Consider the following 18,712-nt stretch of genomic DNA (forward strand, 5'->3'; position numbering starts at 1 on the left):
ACTTTGCTCTGGGGTCCAGTGAGGTATTGTTGTTAATGCTATACAGGTAGATTACGAGCTTTTCGCTATGGCTTTTAACGCTGAAAAAATGGCAATTTCAGCGTATTGGCAGTAACGCACTATTAAGAGTCATGTCAGTATAGCTATACTGAAAGCATTTTAACCTGTAACGCAAGTCCATTCCGCACTCAAAAAAATGACGTTTTTGTGGGGGATTTCCATAGCGCCGGTATTACAGGTTGTGCGTTCAGGCTAAAAAGCTTGCGTTACAGCCTATACCGACACGATCTATAACGCCATCTGAGAGCAGTAGTTATGAGTTTTGTTTAACAAAAATGTTTCACAAAACTCATAACTAAACTGTTACAAAGTACACTAAACACCCATAAACTACCTATTAACCCTTAAACCGCCACCCTCCTGCATCGCAAACACTATATTAAACTTATTAACCCCTAATCCATTGCCCACCCACATCGCGACTATTAAATAAATTTATTAACCCCTACTCTGCCGCCCCCGACATCGCCGACACTATAATAAAGCTATTAAGCCCTAATCCGCCGCTCCCCGACATCGCCAACACTATAATAAAGTTATTAACCCCTAAAGCTCCGGCCTCCCACATCTCCGCAACTAAATAAACCTATTAACCCCTAAACCGCCGGCCCACCACATCGCAAAACACTAAATTAAACTATTAACACCTAAACCTAACTTTAAAGGGACACTGAACCCAAATTTTTTCTTTCGTGATTCAGATAGAGCATGACATTTTAAGCAACTTTCAAATTTGTATGGGCATTGCCCTTAAACGGCATTCAACTCTTTTTCATTGCCCTTAAAAAGGCATTTAGCTCTTTTTCAAATTGCCCAAACCCTAATCTGAAAAAAAAAACACCCCAGAAAATGAAAAAGAAAAACTAACACTAATCCCAGAATGTCTACTCCTGAAGTCCGGACATCCATCTCCATCCAGGCGGCGAGAAGTCTTCATCCAGGTGGCGACATCTTCATCCATCACGGGGGCATCTTCTATCTTCATCCCGGCAGCACGGAGCAGAGCGGCAAAGACATCCAGCGCGGCGCGTCCTCTTCATACGGTCCCCGCCGTACACTGAAAACGCTGTTTCAAAATGGCGTACCTTGCATTCCTATTGGCTGATTTGATTCTTTAAATTCAAATCAGCCAATAGGATGAGAGCTACTGAAATCCTATTAGCTGATTTGAGCAGCCAATAGGATTTCAGTAGCTGTTTAGACTTGGGGTTTATGTTAGGGTGTTAGGTTTAAACTTAAGGTTTTTTTCGCCAAAGACATCAATGGGGTTGCGTTACGGAGATTTTTCATTTCGCACTTCAGGTGTTAGTTTTTTTTAACTCTCTCCATTGATGTCTATGGGGGAAAGCATGCACGAGCACGTCAAATCAGCCCTTGACTTTTGTGCGGTACGGAGCTTAACGCCACCATATCGCACGCACAAGGAGGCTTTTCAGTAACTTGTAATGGCAGCGCTATAGAGAGTGAAATAACTTTTTTGCCGTTAGTTTCGCACCCTGTTTAGTGCAAAACTTGTAATCTAAGTGATATTTAGTTAATCGTATATTTATGATAACTTTATGATAACTTTAGTTATACTGCATATTAAGTTTCCATGGATGCATAGCAGACTTTTTAGAAACTGACTACATTATTATTTGAAGTAGGACTGTATTTATTTTCTCTCACATGGATTTTTTTTAACCAATGAGATATATTTATTGAGATTTTAAATTGTGGACTGATTGCCCTAATTGCAGGCATGTACAAAATCGGTTTCCAGACTAAAAAAATTAGTTGCATTTTTAAATGTGTGCAACCTATGTTTTCAATGATTAAATGCATTTTGCTTTTTTTTTATTTATTTTTTTATTTTTTTTAAATTTTCAAAAGAGCTTTATTTTGATAAACAAAACATACACGGCATAGATCAAATGTGCACACAATATATCCGAGCTATCACAATAGTCCATTGGATAAACTGTTTAAAGGTGTGAGGCATGCTTATGAGCAGTCATTTCAGCACTTGAAGACACCCATTAATTGCAGTGTATGCCATAAATGTTCCCAATTTTCTCATTATGTAGACCACTCTTGGGTCTCTGGCGGGTATATATATGAACAATAATGGGAGTATATAACAGTGAGGGGGGAACTAGGGGAGATGAAAACAAACAGTTTGAATATAACATTTTTAGGGTGGAGAATGAATTCCAATTTTCTATTTATATAGACCACTCTTGGGTCTGTGACAGATAGACATTTGAGCAGTATTGGAAATTTATGGAAGTAAGGGGGAGAACAAGGGACAGGGAAAACAAACAATTTTAGCATAACAAAACTATATAGACCACTCTTGGTTCTGTAATAGATACCCTGATAATCAATACTGTTGATATATAGAGGTGGGGGAGAGAGTTATAGGCGGGGGAGACAAACAGTACAAATATGACGATTCTGGTATAGCGAGGAACATTGTACATATGCATTTTCAGATAATATTGGGCCTATAAATATTAAAACAGACATTTTAGCAAAAGAAGAAGCTTACTGTAGGATAAGTGTAATTTATGTGGGTTACATTAGCATAATTATTAGCATGGAATCATAATTATTAGCATGGAATCAATGTATGATGCTTGTATAGTCGGAAGAACTATGCTATGCTATGCCCAAAAGTAGGTTTAGTACATTTTTGCATGGAGGTAGGGAGAGAACATTGGGCAAGGAAAGCAGGCAGAAATTAATATAGCAATTTCAGTATGATACCTTGATCCCCCTATTCCAACCATTCAGGCCTCTCTTGGGTCTGTGACAGGTACACTGATACTCATTATTGGGGATACCTAAGGGTGAGAGGGAGGGTTTTGGGCCAGGAACTTTGCAATTCTTTGCCCAAAAGTGAGTTTGTTATATCCATAATAAAATTGTCAGTTAAAGGGATTAGTAAGGGAGGGATAAAAAAAGTGTTTACTTAACTTAGGGGTAAACTTCAGACAGTTCAACGAATCACAATATGCAATTGGATGTATATACAGTGTGTTCGCTCAACTGAGAAATATGTTTCAAACACATCAATAGCACACATTATGAATAGGTAAAATCTGTGATATACAAAGCTGACCTGTGACATGATTGATACTCCGCTGATTTTTCGGAGGTCAGCCCCGCTGTGATTGTAGATGAGAGGCTTGGCCAGTATTGGTTGTGACTCCTTAGATTGGGCATTAGCCAGCACTCGGCTCCCCATCTCAGCGTTTGTAGGTTGGGATTCCCCCAAAGCGATTATGGCCAGCTCTGCCGACCCTGGTATTTTCTGCCACCAACATAAAAAGAGCTCCTGCGGACCCGGGTGCTGGTCCGCCCCACATGTATCACTCTGCGTAGCGGTGGCCGGGAAATTGCTCCCCAAGCTGTTCAAATCCTCCATTTTGTGTAGAGAATTGTCGGCTCTGGCTTTCTTGTTCACCATTCTTTCTTGTGAATCCATTAGGTAAGCGGTCTCGTTATCGTGGCTTAAGCGTTTTAGCAAGTGATCATATGGTGCTCTCTCTATTAATCTGAGCATGGAAAGTTCAAGTTGCGCGAATAGATCCTCTTGTCGTGTCATGTCTCTCCCCTCCACCATGTTTAGCATGCTCCGTTGGGTAAAGCTGACTCCCCCACTTCGGGGATTGAAGAACTTTTCAGGTTTAAAATGTAGCCATATAGCTTGATAACTGATTAATATTGGGTGTTGAAGAGGTTCAGTAAGCTAGTTTACCTAGCAGCACTGAGTACCCGGCTCTTCCCGGGGGGAGGTGAATACCTATCAATAGGCCACCGCCTTAGGCCCTTATCTTCCAAACTTGATCTCCAGCGTCATCGAATCGGCTAAGAAAGATAATATGGGTCACAGTTAACAGTACTGTGACACCTTTATGTATTTTGTATTTAGTCTTGCCGTGTAAAGGTAATAATCGGCGGATTATTAAACTTCTGCTTGGAGCTCTCAGGATGTGCGTCCTATCCAGAACGCTGCTTGGACACGCCCCCTGCATTTTGCTTTTTAGAATTCATTATCTCAGTGCCAGCGCTTATATTTCCTAATTGCATGCTTAGCTTCTAATAATAGTATTTTCTGAGTAAAAATGAATAATAAACTGTAGGTATAAATTTGATTGTTTGATTTGTTGTATCCAAATACATCAGTGAACTACTCCTGTACTGTTGCTGGATTAATTGTGAATGTACCATTGCCAATCTAAAGCTAATATGTGAAACATGAAGACTCTTAAAGTGGTAGTAAACATAAAATTACAGCTGAGCTGCAATGTAATCTATGCAGTGAAAACACAGGCCACATATAAGTCTCAGCCCATCTAAAGGTTTTAATTCCAGTTTTGCAGTTGTTTTCCTTTTTTTTTCCTCTCTCAGTGTGCTCGGTATAGTGAAAGTACCTCGGTCTCTGAGAACCAGCCAGCGGGCACATTTGTCCTGCAAGTAAAGGCCCATGATGCAGATGTTGGGCTTAATGGAGAACTGAAGTACGGTTTCATGCAGAGGGAAGGAGCAAGCCCGGGCTTTGCCATAGATGCAATTACAGGTATTAGGCTTTAGTTCTTGGATAAGCAATTAAATATTAAAACTAATGTAGAGGGATGTTGTACTCAAAAATGTCTATAAAACAGTAGTAATTTAACATGCAAAAATATTTATTCATGAAAAGAGGTTAATTATAAACTATGCAAATTTGAACTAAGAAATGAACATTACACGCACAGGTATTTATTGCTACAGCAGTTTTGGTGGACAAGTCTCAACAAGACTGACATAAAAAAGTAGATTTATTCGGCAGTGCAACATAATGTAGCAACCATTAATTCAGCACACACCTGCTCCTGTGTCAGTTATCCTGCAACATAGATTGTATCTATGTTTATCCATCTTTCTATATCTATCTATAGTTCTATATCTATCTATATAAAGTAATTAGGCAATTACCTGGTTTGCTATCTGGAACCAATTGAGAAGAGGATGGAATGCAGGAACTCATCAGTGAGACAGTAGAATAATATGTAGACAGAACAGGGTTTAGTACCAAGAGAGCTTTCCAAGGTCAGGGCCAGGATGACAGGTCAGGAACAGGAACTCTTTAGTCTTCATATGAAATAACCAAGCACTGAATGGGAGTCTGACATGACCTATTCACATATCCCACTTAGTCTTGGCACCAGAAACAAAGCCAGGGTCACTTCAGACAAGAAAAGTATAAATGCGTTAACTTTCAGCAAAAGGTATCCAGCAGGCATGTAGATATCCAGGGAGCTGACTGCACTAATATTACACTCACTTAGCAGGTCCCCTGTCTCTCACTGTAGCACCCTCACTATTCTTAGTGCACTCACTGACCCTGATTTTAACAACAGCACGGCTCCCATTGCTTTACACTGCCCAACTTTTGCTAAGTCGAGCCTTGGGGCATGACACCCTATCTATATCTGTCTATCTTTCATCCATGTTTAATGTCATTTTTGCTCAGGTTTGTGTTTTGTGTGCTCAGGCTTTTTTTCTTCCTAGGTGTGATCACCACGACTCAGTCCTTTGACCGAGAGAGGCAGAAAGAATACACAATCTCTGTAACAGCTACTGACCAAGCTCAGGAGCCACTGATTGGTCTCTGCAAAGTTACAGTCGTTATTTTGGACGTTAACGATAATGATCCCAAGTTTGAGAACAGCCATTACCAATGTAGGTATCATTCTAAATTTATAAATTAAAAAGATGACAATGTAATTTTGCCATAAGTAGTGCACTGTGTAATATGTTCTGCATATTAAACGGGAAAAAATAATTGTGAAATCTCCGTTTGTCCTAAGCCATATTTCTTATTTCTTTATATATTACAAAAACCTTATTTTCTTATGAACAACCTGATCTAGTTGTTTTTATCCACGCAGTATGATCCAGGTTTTTATTTCATCATGTATCAATGTAGCTATTTTTGGGACAAACAGATTTGGTCCTATATAATAGATTTAAGAAAGCAAACAGGTAAAGGGATATGAAACCCAAAAATCTTTTGCGATTCAGACAGAGCAAACAATTTTAAAAAAAAGTTTCAAATGTACTTCTATTAACAAATTTGCTTTGTTTTCATGGTATTCTTTATTGAAGAGATAAACTACTGTCATATAGTGTTCCAGACATGTGCACGCTCCTGAGCTTATGGCTCTGCTTTTCAACAAAAGATACGAAAGGAACAAAGAAAATTTGGTAATAGAAGTAAATTAGAAAGTTGTTTAAAATTGCATGCCCTGAATCATGAAAGAACAATTTGGGGGTTTATGTCCCTTTTGATATCAAGAAAACCATTATGATAAAGATGAGAAACAAGTTCAAACATATATTAAAATCTGAATGTAGGGGCAATATACTATATGGAATTTCCAATAGCTATGCCAAGGCCATTAACAGATTTTTTTTCAACCATATTACTGTTTTGTTTGTTTGAATTTGCAATATAAAATATGCAATTATGTGTAGTAAATGACTTTACAATATACTTCCATTGTGTATTTGTTTCCTTCTCCTATAATTTAATTATGCAAATTGTGTTCTTTTTTTCAGTTCATCTTAAAATTAGAAAAGCTTTTTTTTTTCCACAAAGTCATTAGTTGGATACACTATCGACCCATTTATAACTATCTGTAATTTGCTTTAACAGACAAGGAAAGTTACATCATGGTGGTTTGCATTGTTTTATAGACCTTAACATTTAGGCTTATTTTTTTTTTATTTAAACTAATATATAAAAAAATATATATATATACGGTCATAATACCCCAATCTTTGTTTTGAACAAATCATTGTATCTAGCATTTATTTAGTGTAATGTTTCTTTAATATTTTCACATTATGGTCTTATAGTTTTTGGTCCCCACTCCAGTGAAACAAAATATTCTTGTAACTGATTAATTAAAATCTTTATCTATATTAACTCTTTAATTATAAGCTTTAATTACCTTTCATTATTTGATGAAGTGAGTAATTATTTGAGAGCTTATTTCATATGTGGGATTTGATAGTCCATTTAATGTAAACGTGTTTTCAGATGGATATTTTTACATCATTTCTGCACATTTTAATTCTTTTGTTTTTACAACATAGATTTCCTTTGTGAAGACACTGCAGTTGGAACAAGTTTCCTCCGTGTTGTTGCTTTAGATGACGATCACGGTGTCAATGCTATAATAACTTACACTATCTCACAGGAGCAGCCACAATATTTCCAAATAAACCCCAGTACAGGATGGATATATGTGAATCAGCCTATTTCTCAGGTATTAAAGGACTATTATGTACAGTAGCATTGCTTAATCAACAAGTACATTAAAAAAAACTGTAATAGCACTTACTTTGAATCTTAAATGAGCATTAGATTTTTTTCTGACAAACTGTAAACTTTTACAGTAGGAACTGGTGCCTCAGAAAGTGTGCATATAAAAAGACTGTGCACAATTTAATAATAATACATTCTTACAGAAATAGACCAATAATTTCAGTGAGAAACCTAAAAATATAACTTTTTGAAATGTTCCCTAGCCTAGTGCATATGACCAGTTTATTTTGATGAAATGTTCTTATATTATCAATGTGTCAACAGGGATTTTGTGCTTAAAGGGACATGAAACCCAACATTTTTCTATTATGAAGAGAGAATACAATATTTTTTTAAAAAGTTTTCAATTTACTTTTATGATCAAATTTGCTTTGTTCTCTTGTTATTCATTGTTAAATAAATATATAGATAGGTAGCGTGCACATATCTGAAGCACAGAATGACAGGAAATAGTGCTGCCATGTAGTGCTCTTGCCAATGTACAGTATAACATTGTTGCAAAACTGCTGCCATATAATGCTTCTAACACGTGCACACTCTTGAACTTACCTTTCTGCTATTCAACAAAGGATAACAAGAAAACTAGGAAAATTTGTTAATAGAAGTAAATTGGAAAGTTGTTTAAAATTGTACTATCTGAATCATGAAATCATTTTTGAGGGTTTTATGTCCCTTTAAAAGAACACTGAAGTCAAAATTAAACTTTCTTTTATGCAGGTGGTGAGTCCACGATCCATTATTCCTGGGAATTACTTTGCCCCACCACTAGGAGGAGGCAAATATTCCCAAACCCCAAGAACTCTATAAAACCCCTCTCACCTCACCAGTACCTCGAAGAATGAAGATGCACATTTGATTCTTCAGAGAGGGGTTCTCAGATTGAGTTAAAGGGATATGAAACCCAATTATTTTCTTTCATGATATAGAAAGAGCATGCAATTTTAAACAACTTTCACTTTTTGCACTTAGAAGCCTCGTGTGATTGGCTCACCCATGTGCATTGCTTTTTCTTCAAATAAGGATATCTAAAAAATGAAGCAAAATAAACAATAGAAGTAAATTGGGAAGTTGTTTAAATTTGTATTCTCTTTCTGAATCACAAAAGAAACATTTTGGGTTTAGTGTCCCTTTAACCCCTTAATGACCACAGCACTTTTCCATTTTCTGTCCGTTTGGGACCAAGGCTATTTTTACATTTCTGTGGTGTTTGTGTTTAGCTGTAATTTTCCCCTTACTCATTTACTGTACCCACACATATTATATACCGTTTTTCTCGCCATTAAATGGACTTTCAAAATATACCATTATTTTCATCATATCTTATAATTTACTATAAAAAAAATTATAAAATATGAGGAAAAAATGGAAAAAAACACACTTTTTCTAACTTTGACCCCCAAAATCTGTTACACATCTACAACCACCCAAAAAAACATATGCTAAATAGTTTCTAAATTTTGTCATGAGTTTAGAAATACCCAATGTTTACATGTTCTTTGCTTTTTTTGCAAGTTATAGGGCCATAAATACAAGTAGCACTTTGCTATTTCCAAACCACTTTTTTTCAAAATTAGCGATAGTTACATTGGGACACTAATATCTTTCAGGAATCCCTGAATATCTATTGACATGTATATATTTTTTTTTAGAAGACATCCCAAAGTATTGATCTAGGCCCATTTTGGTATATTTCATGCCACCATTTCACCGCCAAATGCGATCAAATAAAAAAAATTGTTCCCTTTTTCACAATTTTTTTCACAAACTTTAGGTTTCTCACTGAAATTATTTACAAACAACTTATGCAATTATAGCATAAATGGTTGTAAATGCTTCTCTGGGATCCCCTTTGTTCATAAATAGCAGACATATATGGCTTTGGTTTTGCTTTTTACTAATTAGAAGGCTGCTAAATGCGACTGCGCACCACACGTGTATTATGCCCAGCAGTGAAGGGGTTAATAAGGGAGCATGTAGGGAGCTTCTAGGGTTAATTTTAGCTTCAGTGTAGTGTAGTAGACAACCCCAAGTATTGATCTAGGCCCATTTTGGTATATTTCATGCCACCATTTCACCGCCAAATGCAATCAAATAAAAAAAAAACGCTAAATTTTTCACAATTTTAGGTTTCTCACTGAAATTATTTACAAACAGCTTGTGCAATTATGGCACAAATGGTTGTAAATGCTTCTCTGGGATCCCCTTTGTTCAGAAATAGCAGACATATATGATTTTGGCGTTGTTTTTTGGTAATTAGAAGGCCGCTAAGTGCTGCTGCGCATCACACGTGTATTATGGCTAGCAGTGAAGGGGTTAATTAGGTAGTTTGTAGGGAGCTTGCAGGGTTAATTTTAGCTTTAGTGTAGAGATCAGCCTCCCACCTGACACATCAGACCCCCTGATCCCTCCCAAACAGCTCCCTTCACTCCCCCACACCACAATTGTCCCCGCCATCTTAAGTACTGGCAGAAAGTCTGCCAGTACTAAAATAAAAGTTTTTTTTTTAAAAAATAATAATAAATTTTTAGCATATTTACATATGCTACTTTGTAGGATCCCCCCTTAGCCCCCAACCTCCCTGATCCCCCCCAAAACAGCTCTCTAGCCCCCCCCTCTGACTTATTGGGGGCCATCTTGGGTACTGGCAGCTGTCTGCCAGTACCCAGTTTGCAAGATAAATAGTTTATTTTTTATTTTTATGTTGTTTTTCTGTAGTGTAGCTTCCCCCCCCCCCCACAGACCAATCCCCCACCCCCTAACTAATGAATTTTAATTTCAATAGTTAGTACTTTTAAAACTTTTGAGTACATAATTTTTCTGTAGTGTAGCGGCTCCCACCCGCTCCCTCCCCGTGCACGCGCCCGCCCCCGCCCTCCCGTGCACGCGCGCGCGTCCGTGCGCGCCCCCGATCACCCCCGCCCCCGATCCCGCCCCCCTCCACCTCATCAGGGCCATCGATGGCCGCCACCCGCCTCCCGAACCGGCTCCCACCCACCAATGGATCTTGCCGGTGATGTCCGGTGCAGAGAGGGCCACAGAGTGGCTCTCTCTGCACCGGATTGCTAAAAAATGTTATTGCAGGATGCCTCGATATCGAGGCATCACTGCAATAACCGGAAAGCAACTGGAAGCGAGCAGGATCGCTTCCAGCTGCTTTCCAGACCAAGGACGTACGCCACACGTCCTCGGTCATTAACTGTATTTTTTTTGAGGACGTGTGGCGTACGTCCTTGGTCCTTAAGGGGTTAAGGCCTGTTTTCCCTCAGAGTACAATATTTGTCACAGGGATATATTTGGAGTATTGGAAGTGATATTTTACCAGTAATATTTTTCCAGTGGGAATTTAGTCACAAGCCTTGTCATGGGGTCACAGGGACTTGTCCTTTGTCTCTGCCTGTTGGTTTGTCGATATACTCCTATTCCAGTTCTTCTGCTGTTGTGTGTTAGCACTGGTCTTGGTTTCCTACTGGTTTCCTCCAGTAGCAGAGTGCCTTTGGGTATTTGCCACTCTGTAAGCCGTTTAGTTTATCACTATCTATCTATCATCTATCTATCTATCTATCTATCTATCTATCTATCTATATATATATATATATTGTTATATATGTACATAGCCTTGGTACAGTTATTTATATGTAACTATTTCCCCTTTTCACACTCGTACATTTTTTGATGATTCGTTTTCAAATGCGTATTTTGACTAACGCTAGTTTTTCGAACGTGTAAAAAAAAATTGTCGCACATCGGCCTTCGGGTCTGCGTAGATCAGCGTGATAGTGCGCATACATTTCTTTCATGTAATTAGCAAGAGTCCATGAGCTAGTGACGTATGGGATATACATTCCTACCAGGAGGGGCAAAGTTTCCCAAACCTCAAAATGCCTATAAATACACCCCTCACCACACTCACAAATCAGTTTTACAAACTTTGCCTCCTATGGAGGTGGTGAAGTAAGTTTGTGCTAGATTCTACGTTGATATGCGCTCCGCAGCAGGTTGGAGCCCGGTTTTCCTCTCAGCGTGCAGTGAATGTCAGAGGGATGTGAAGAGAGTATTGCCTGTTTGAATTCAATGATCTCCTTCTACGGGGTCTATTTCATAGGTTCTCTGTTATCGGTCGTAGAGATTCATCTCTTACCTCCCTTTTCAGATCGATGATATACTCTTATATATATACCATTACCTCTGCTGATTCTCGTTTCAGTACTGGTTTGGCTTTCTACAAACATGTAGATGAGTGTCCTGGGTTAAGTAAGTCTTATTTTCTGTGACACTCTAAAGCTATGGTTGGGCACTTTTTTAAAGTTCTAAATATATGTATTCAAACATTTATTTGCCATGAATCAGAATGTTCAACATTCCTTTTTTTCAGACAGTCAGTTTCATATTTGGGATAATGCATTTGAAGCAATCATTTTTCTTACCTTAAAAATTTGACTTTTTCCCTGTGGGCTGTTAGGCTCGCGGGGGCTGAAAATGCTTCATTTTATTGCGTCATTCTTGGCGCAGACTTTTTTGGCGCAAAAAATCTTTTCTGTTTCCGGCGTCATACGTGTCGCCGGAAGTTGCATCATTTTTTGACGTTCTTTTGCGCCAAAAATGTCGGCGTTCCGGATGTGGCGTCATTTTGGCGCCAAAAGCATTTAGGCGCCAAATAATGTGGGCGTCTTTTTTTGGCGCTAAAAAAATATGGGCGTCGCTTTTGTCTCCACATTATTTAAGTCTCATTTTTCATTGCTTCTGGTTGCTAGAAGCTTGTTCTTTGGCATTTTTTCCCATTCCTGAAACTGTCATTTAAGGAATTTGATCAATTTTGCTTTATATGTTGTTTTTTCTCTTACATATTGCAAGATGTCTCACGTTGCATCTGAGTCAGAAGATACTTCAGGAAAATCGCTGTCTGGTGCTGGAACTACCAAAGCTAAGTGTATCTGCTGTAAACTTTTGGTAGCTGTTCCTCCAGCTGTTGTTTGTATTAAATGTCATGACAAACTTGTTAATGCAGATAATATTTCCTTTAGTAAAGTACCATTACCTGTTGCAGTTCCAACAACATCTAATGTTCAGAGTGTTCCTGATAACATAAGAGATTTTGTTTCTGAATCCATTAAGAAGGCTATGTCTGTTATTCCTCCTTCTAGTAAACACAAAAAATCTTTTAAAACTTCTCATTATCCAGATGAATTTTTAAATGAACATCATCATTCTGATTCTAATGATTCCTCTGGTTCAGAGGATTCTGTCTCAGAGGTTGATGCTGATAAATCTTCATATTTATTTAAAATGGAATTTATTCGTTCTTTACTTAAAGAAGTTTTAATTGCTTTAGAAATTGAGGATTCTGGTCCTCTTGATACTAAATCTAAACGTTTAGACAAGGTCTTTAAATCTCCTGTGGTTATTCCAGAAGTTTTTCCTGTTCCTGGTGCTATTTCTGAAGTAATTTCCAGAGAATGGAATAATTTGGGTAATTCATTTACTCCCTCTAAACGTTTTAAGCAATTATATCCTGTGCCGTCCGACAGATTAGAGTTTTGGGACAAAATCCCTAAAGTTGATGGGGCTATTTCTACCCTTGCTAAACGTACTACTATTCCTACGGCAGATGGTACTTCCTTTAAGGATCCTTTAGATAGGAAAATTGAATCCTTTCTAAGAAAAGCTTATCTGTGTTCAGGTAATCTTCTTAGACCTGCTATATCATTGGCTGATGTTGCTGCAGCTTCAACTTTTTGGTTGGAAACTTTAGCGCAACAAGTAACAGATCATGATTCTCATAATATTATTATTCTTCTTCAACATGCTAATAATTTTATCTGTGATGCCATTTTTGATATTATCAGAGTTGATGTCAGGTTTATGTCTCTAGCTATTTTAGCTAGAAGAGCTTTATGGCTTAAAACTTGGAATGCTGATATGTCTTCTAAATCGACTCTACTTTCCCTTTCTTTCCAGGGTAATAAATTATTTGGTTCTCAGTTGGATTCTATTATCTCAACTGTTACTGGTGGGAAAGGATCTTTTTTACCACAGGATAAAAAATCTAAAGGTAAAAACAGGGCTAATAATCGTTTTCGTTCTTTTCGTTTCAACAAAGAACAAAAGCCTGATCCTTCATCCTCAGGAGCAGTTTCAGTTTGGAAACCATCTCCAGTCTGGAATAAATCCAAGCCTTCTAGAAAAGCAAAGCCAGCTTCTAAGTCCACATGAAGGTGCGGCCCTCATTCCAGCTCAGCTGGTAGGGGGCAGATTAGGTTTTTTCAAAGAAATTTGGATCAATTCTGTTCACAATCTTTGGATTCAGAACATTGTTTCAGAAGGGTACAGAATTGGTTTCAAGATAAGACCTCCTGCAAAGAGATTTTTTCTTTCTCGTGTCCCAGTAAACCTAGTGAAAGCTCAAGCATTTCTGAAATGTGTTTCAGATCTAGAGTTGGCTGGAGTAATTATGCCAGTTCCAGTTCTGGAACAGGGGCTGGGGTTTTATTCGAATCTCTTCATTGTACCAAAGAAGGAGAATTCCTTCAGACCAGTTCTGGATCTAAAAATGTTGAATCGTTATGTAAGGATACCAACATTCAAAATGGTAACTGTAAGGACTATCTTGCCTTTTGTTCAGCAAGGGCATTATATGTCTACAATAGATTTACAGGATGCATATCTGCATATTCCGATTCATCCAGCTCACTATCAGTTCCTGAGATTCTCTTTCCTGGACAAGCATTACCAGTTTGTGGCTCTGCCGTTTGGCCTAGCTACAGCTCCAAGAATTTTTACAAAGGTTCTCGGTGCCCTTCTGTCTGTAATCAGAGAACAGGGTATTGTGGTATTTCCTTATTTGGACGATATCTTGGTACTTGCTCAGTCTTCACATTTAGCAGAATCTCATACGAATCGACTTGTGTTGTTTCTTCAAGATCATGGTTGGAGGATCAATTCACTAAAAAGTTCATTGATTCCTCAGACAAGGGTAACCTTTTTGGGTTTCCAGATAGATTCAGTGTCCATGACTCTGTCTTTGACAGACAAGAGACGTCTAAAATTGATTTCAGCTTGTCGAAACCTTCAGTCACAATCATTCCCTTCGGTAGCCTTATGCATGGAAATTCTAGGTCTTATGACTGCTGCATCGGACGCGATCCCCTTTGCTCGTTTTCACATGCGACCTCTTCAGCTCTGTATGCTGAACCAATGGTGCAGGGATTACACAAAGATATCTCAATTAATATCTTTAAAACCGATTGTACGACATTCTCTGACGTGGTGGACAGATCACCATCGTTTAATTCAGGGGGCTTCTTTTGTTCTTCCGACCTGGACTATAATCTCAACAGATGCAAGTCTTACAGGTTGGGGTGCTGTGTGGGGGTCTCTGACGGCACAAGGGGTTTGGGAATCTCAGGAGGTGAGATTACCGATCAATATTTTGGAACTCTGTGCAATTTTCAGAGCTCTTCAGTCTTGGCCTCTTCTGAAGAGAGAGTCGTTCATTTGTTTTCAGACAGACAATGTCACAACTGTGGCATACATCAATCATCAAGGAGGGACTCACAGTCCTCTGGCTATGAAAGAAGTATCTCGAATTCTGGTTTGGGCAGAATCCAGCTCCTGTCTAATCTCTGCGGTTCATATCCCAGGTATAGACAATTGGGAAGCGGATTATCTCAGTCGCCAAACGTTGCATCCGGGCGAATGGTCTCTTCACCCAGAGGTATTTCTTCAGATTGTTCAAATGTGGGAACTCCCAGAAATAGATCTGATGGCTTCTCATCTAAACAAGAAACTTCCCAGGTATCTGTCCAGATCCCGGGATCCTCAGGCGGAGGCAGTGGATGCATTATCACTTCCTTGGAAGTATCATCCTGCCTATATCTTTCCGCCTTTAGTTCTTCTTCCAAGAGTAATCTCCAAGATTCTGAAGGAATGCACGTTTGTTCTGCTGGTAGCTCCAGCATGGCCTCACAGGTTTTGGTATGCTGATCTTGTCCGGATGGCCTCTTGCCAGCCGTGGACTCTTCCGTTAAGACCAGACCTTCTGTCGCAAGGTCCTTTCTTCCATCAGGATCTCAAATCCTTAAATTTAAAGGTATGGAGATTGAATGCTTGATTCTTGGTCAAAGAGGGTTCTTTGACTCTGTGATTAATACTATGTTACAGGCTCGTAAATCTGTATCTAGAGAGAAATATTATAGAGTCTGGAAGACTTATATTTCTTGGTGTCTTTCTCATCATTTTTCCTGGCATTCTTTTAGAATTCCGAGAATTTTACAGTTTCTTCAGGATGGTTTAGATAAAGGTTTGTCCGCAAGTTCCTTGAAAGGACAAATCTCTGCTCTTTCTGTTCTTTTTCACAGAAAGATTGCTAATCTTCCTGATATTCATTGTTTTGTACAAGCTTTGGTTCGTATAAAACCTGTCATTAAGTCTATTTCTCCTCCTTGGAGTTTGAGTTTGGTTCTGGGGGCTCTTCAAGCTCCTCCTTTTGAACTCATGCATTCATTGGACATTAAATTACTTTCTTGGAAAGTTTTGTTCCTTTTGGCCATCTCTTCTGCCAGAAGAGTCTCTGAATTATCTGCTCTTTCTTGTGAGTCTCCTTTTCTGATTTTTCATCAGGATAAGGCGGTGTTGTGAACTTCTTTTGAATTTTTACCTAGGGTTGTGAATTCCAACAACATTAGTAGAGAAATTGTGGTTCCTTCATTATGTCCTAATCCTAAGAATTCTAAGGAGAAATCGTTGCATTCTTTGGATGTTGTTAGAGCTTTGAAATATTATGTTGAAGCTACTAAGTCTTTCCGAAAGACTTCTAGTCTATTTGTCATCTTTTCCGTTTCTAGAAAAGGTCAGAAAGCTTCTGCCATTTCTTTGGCATCTTGGTTGAAATCCTTAATTCACCATGCTTATGTCGAGTCGGGTAAAACTCCGCCTCAAAGGATTACAGCTCATTCTACTAGGTCAGTTTCAACTTCCTGGGCGTTTAGGAATGAGGCTTCGGTTGATCAGATTTGCAAAGCAGCAACTTGGTCCTCTTTGCATACTTTTACTAAATTCTACCATTTTGATGTGTTTTCTTCTTCTGAAGCAGTTTTTGGTAGAAAAGTACTACAGGCAGCGGTTTCAGTTTGAATCTTCTGCTTATGTTTTTATTAAACTTTATTTTGGGTGTGGATTATTTTCAGCAGGAATTGGCTGTCTTTATTTTATCCCTCCCTCTCTAGTGACTCTTGCGTGGAAAGATCCACATCTTGGGTAGTCATTATCCCATACGTCACTAGCTCATGGACTCTTGCTAATTACATGAAAGAAAACATAATTTATGTAAGAACTTACCTGATAAATTCATTTCTTTCATATTAGCAAGAGTCCATGAGGCCCACCCTTTTTGTGGTGGTTATGATTTTTTTGTATAAAGCACAACTATTCCAATTCCTTATTTTATATGCTTTCGCACTTTTTTTATCACCCCACTTCTTGGCTATTCGTTAAACTGATTTGTGGGTGTGGTGAGGGGTGTATTTATAGGCATTTTGAGGTTTGGGAAACTTTGCCCCTCCTGGTAGGAATGTATATCCCATACGTCACTAGCTCATGGACTCTTGCTAATATGAAAGAAATGAATTTATCAGGTAAGTTCTTACATAAATTATGTTTTTGGTGTCCTTTTCTATTATATATGACGGAAATTTGACGTGCGCTTCACTTCACATGTGTGCTTTCTGGATGCAAAATGTTCTTGTCTTGTGTCTGTTATTTTTAAAATTGTATTTTTTTTAATGAGTTTCTTTCAAATGGGGTAAGTTCACCTTTCTTCAAGGGCTTTTTTAATAGGGATATTATCATTTTACTTTGTTTTCTGCATTTTAAGTGAAGGTCAATTTTGATGAATTAGTGCCCGGTTTTTAATAATCCTATTAAAAACAAGGTCACTTTAATTAATCAAAATTGACATTTCACACGTTTTCTTCAAAAACTTACCTTTTAATCCTGGCAGCCGCTCCAGTAAGATTTTTTTAAACTTTTTGATGTTGTTTAAATCTGCAAATGCTTTATTTTGTGATGTGTTTTTTTCATCATTCTTTAATGCTGGAGTATGTATTTAGCTGTCCCTTTCTAGAAAAGTATTATAACTATAATTTTGGTCTGCTGTCATGGTTTCTATTTCCAGGCTTTTAACTCTTTATTTACAGGGAAATATTTTATTTGATTCTTGTTTGGCTTTCCATTATTTCTATGTTGTCTGGGGGTTAAGGAGCTTTTCTTCCTCAGGACTAGAAGTCCAAATGTATTTTTAAAGCTCAGAATTGTGTTTTGTCCCTCTTGTCAGAACAGGGCTCAAAAATCTTTTTCTTCCACCCAATATCAGAATTGCTCTGGTTCTGGAAATAATAGAATAGTATTTGTTAATGCCTATAACTTAATTTGAGCACTAAACCCTCTGCTTGCAAGGCTGCATTCCTATTTGCAGTCAGTCCCCATTAGTTTAACTAGAACGGGTCAAGCAGTTTTAATATCCTCACCCCCATCTAAGTCTGTATGTAGATACAGTTATCGATCCAGAGGCTTGTAGGGGGTAGGTTATTCCTTTTTCCGGAAGCTTTGTTTTAGTCTGTTCTAGATCCTTGATTAGTTTTCTCTCAAGAAAATAGAATAGGTTTCAGATCAAAGCCTCTATGTTGCTAGGTCCCGGTTAAAAACTCAGGTTGATCAGAACTCCTACCTATTCATTGTTCTTAAGTAGGAGGGAACTATCAGTTCAATTTTGATCTAGAAACCTTGAACAAGTCTTTCAAGTTCCTTCTTTCGAAATTGAAACTATTCAGACTATTCTGCGGGGTCAGTTTATGTCAACAATAGATTTTAAAGGAACATCAACAGTTTCTGAGGTTTTGGATATCCTCTTTTCTGTAATCAGATCTTAGGATATCTGAGATATCTTATCTGGATGATATCTTGGTTTAAGCTTCATCTTTACATTTAGCAGTATTTCTCTCTTGCAGACTGCTGTTGTTTTTTTAACAACATGGTTGGAAAGCTAGTTTTCCAAACAGTTACTGGTGCCACAGATAAAGGTTACTTTTCTAGGGGTTAAAATAGATTCCATTTCTATGAGCCTTCCTTTGACGGTTGAAGCTGGGGTCTGCTTTTTTTCAAGCTGGGGGGTCTTCTGGGGGCCTCAGAAGGTATAAGGAGTTTTGTCTCCTTGAGAGGCGAGGTTACCTATTTAAGTTTTTAAACTCTGTTCAATATTCAGGGCCCTTCAGGGTTGGCCTCTATTGAAAAGGGATTATT

General features: G+C 38.2%; 1 protein-coding gene across 1 annotated transcript in view; it reads left to right on the forward strand.

Moving 5' to 3' along the window:
• Positions 1 to 18,712, forward strand: part of LOC128661686 (neural-cadherin-like) — a 488,078-nt gene that overhangs the window by 174,959 nt on the left and 294,407 nt on the right. Inside the window, 3 exon segments of the mRNA XM_053715912.1 lie at positions 4,456 to 4,624; positions 5,599 to 5,769; positions 7,189 to 7,361. Coding sequence (XP_053571887.1) covers positions 4,456 to 4,624; positions 5,599 to 5,769; positions 7,189 to 7,361 — 513 coding nt within the window.

This window comes from Bombina bombina, chromosome 5 (genome assembly GCF_027579735.1).
Source record: "Bombina bombina isolate aBomBom1 chromosome 5, aBomBom1.pri, whole genome shotgun sequence".
NCBI lineage: Eukaryota > Metazoa > Chordata > Amphibia > Anura > Bombinatoridae > Bombina > Bombina bombina.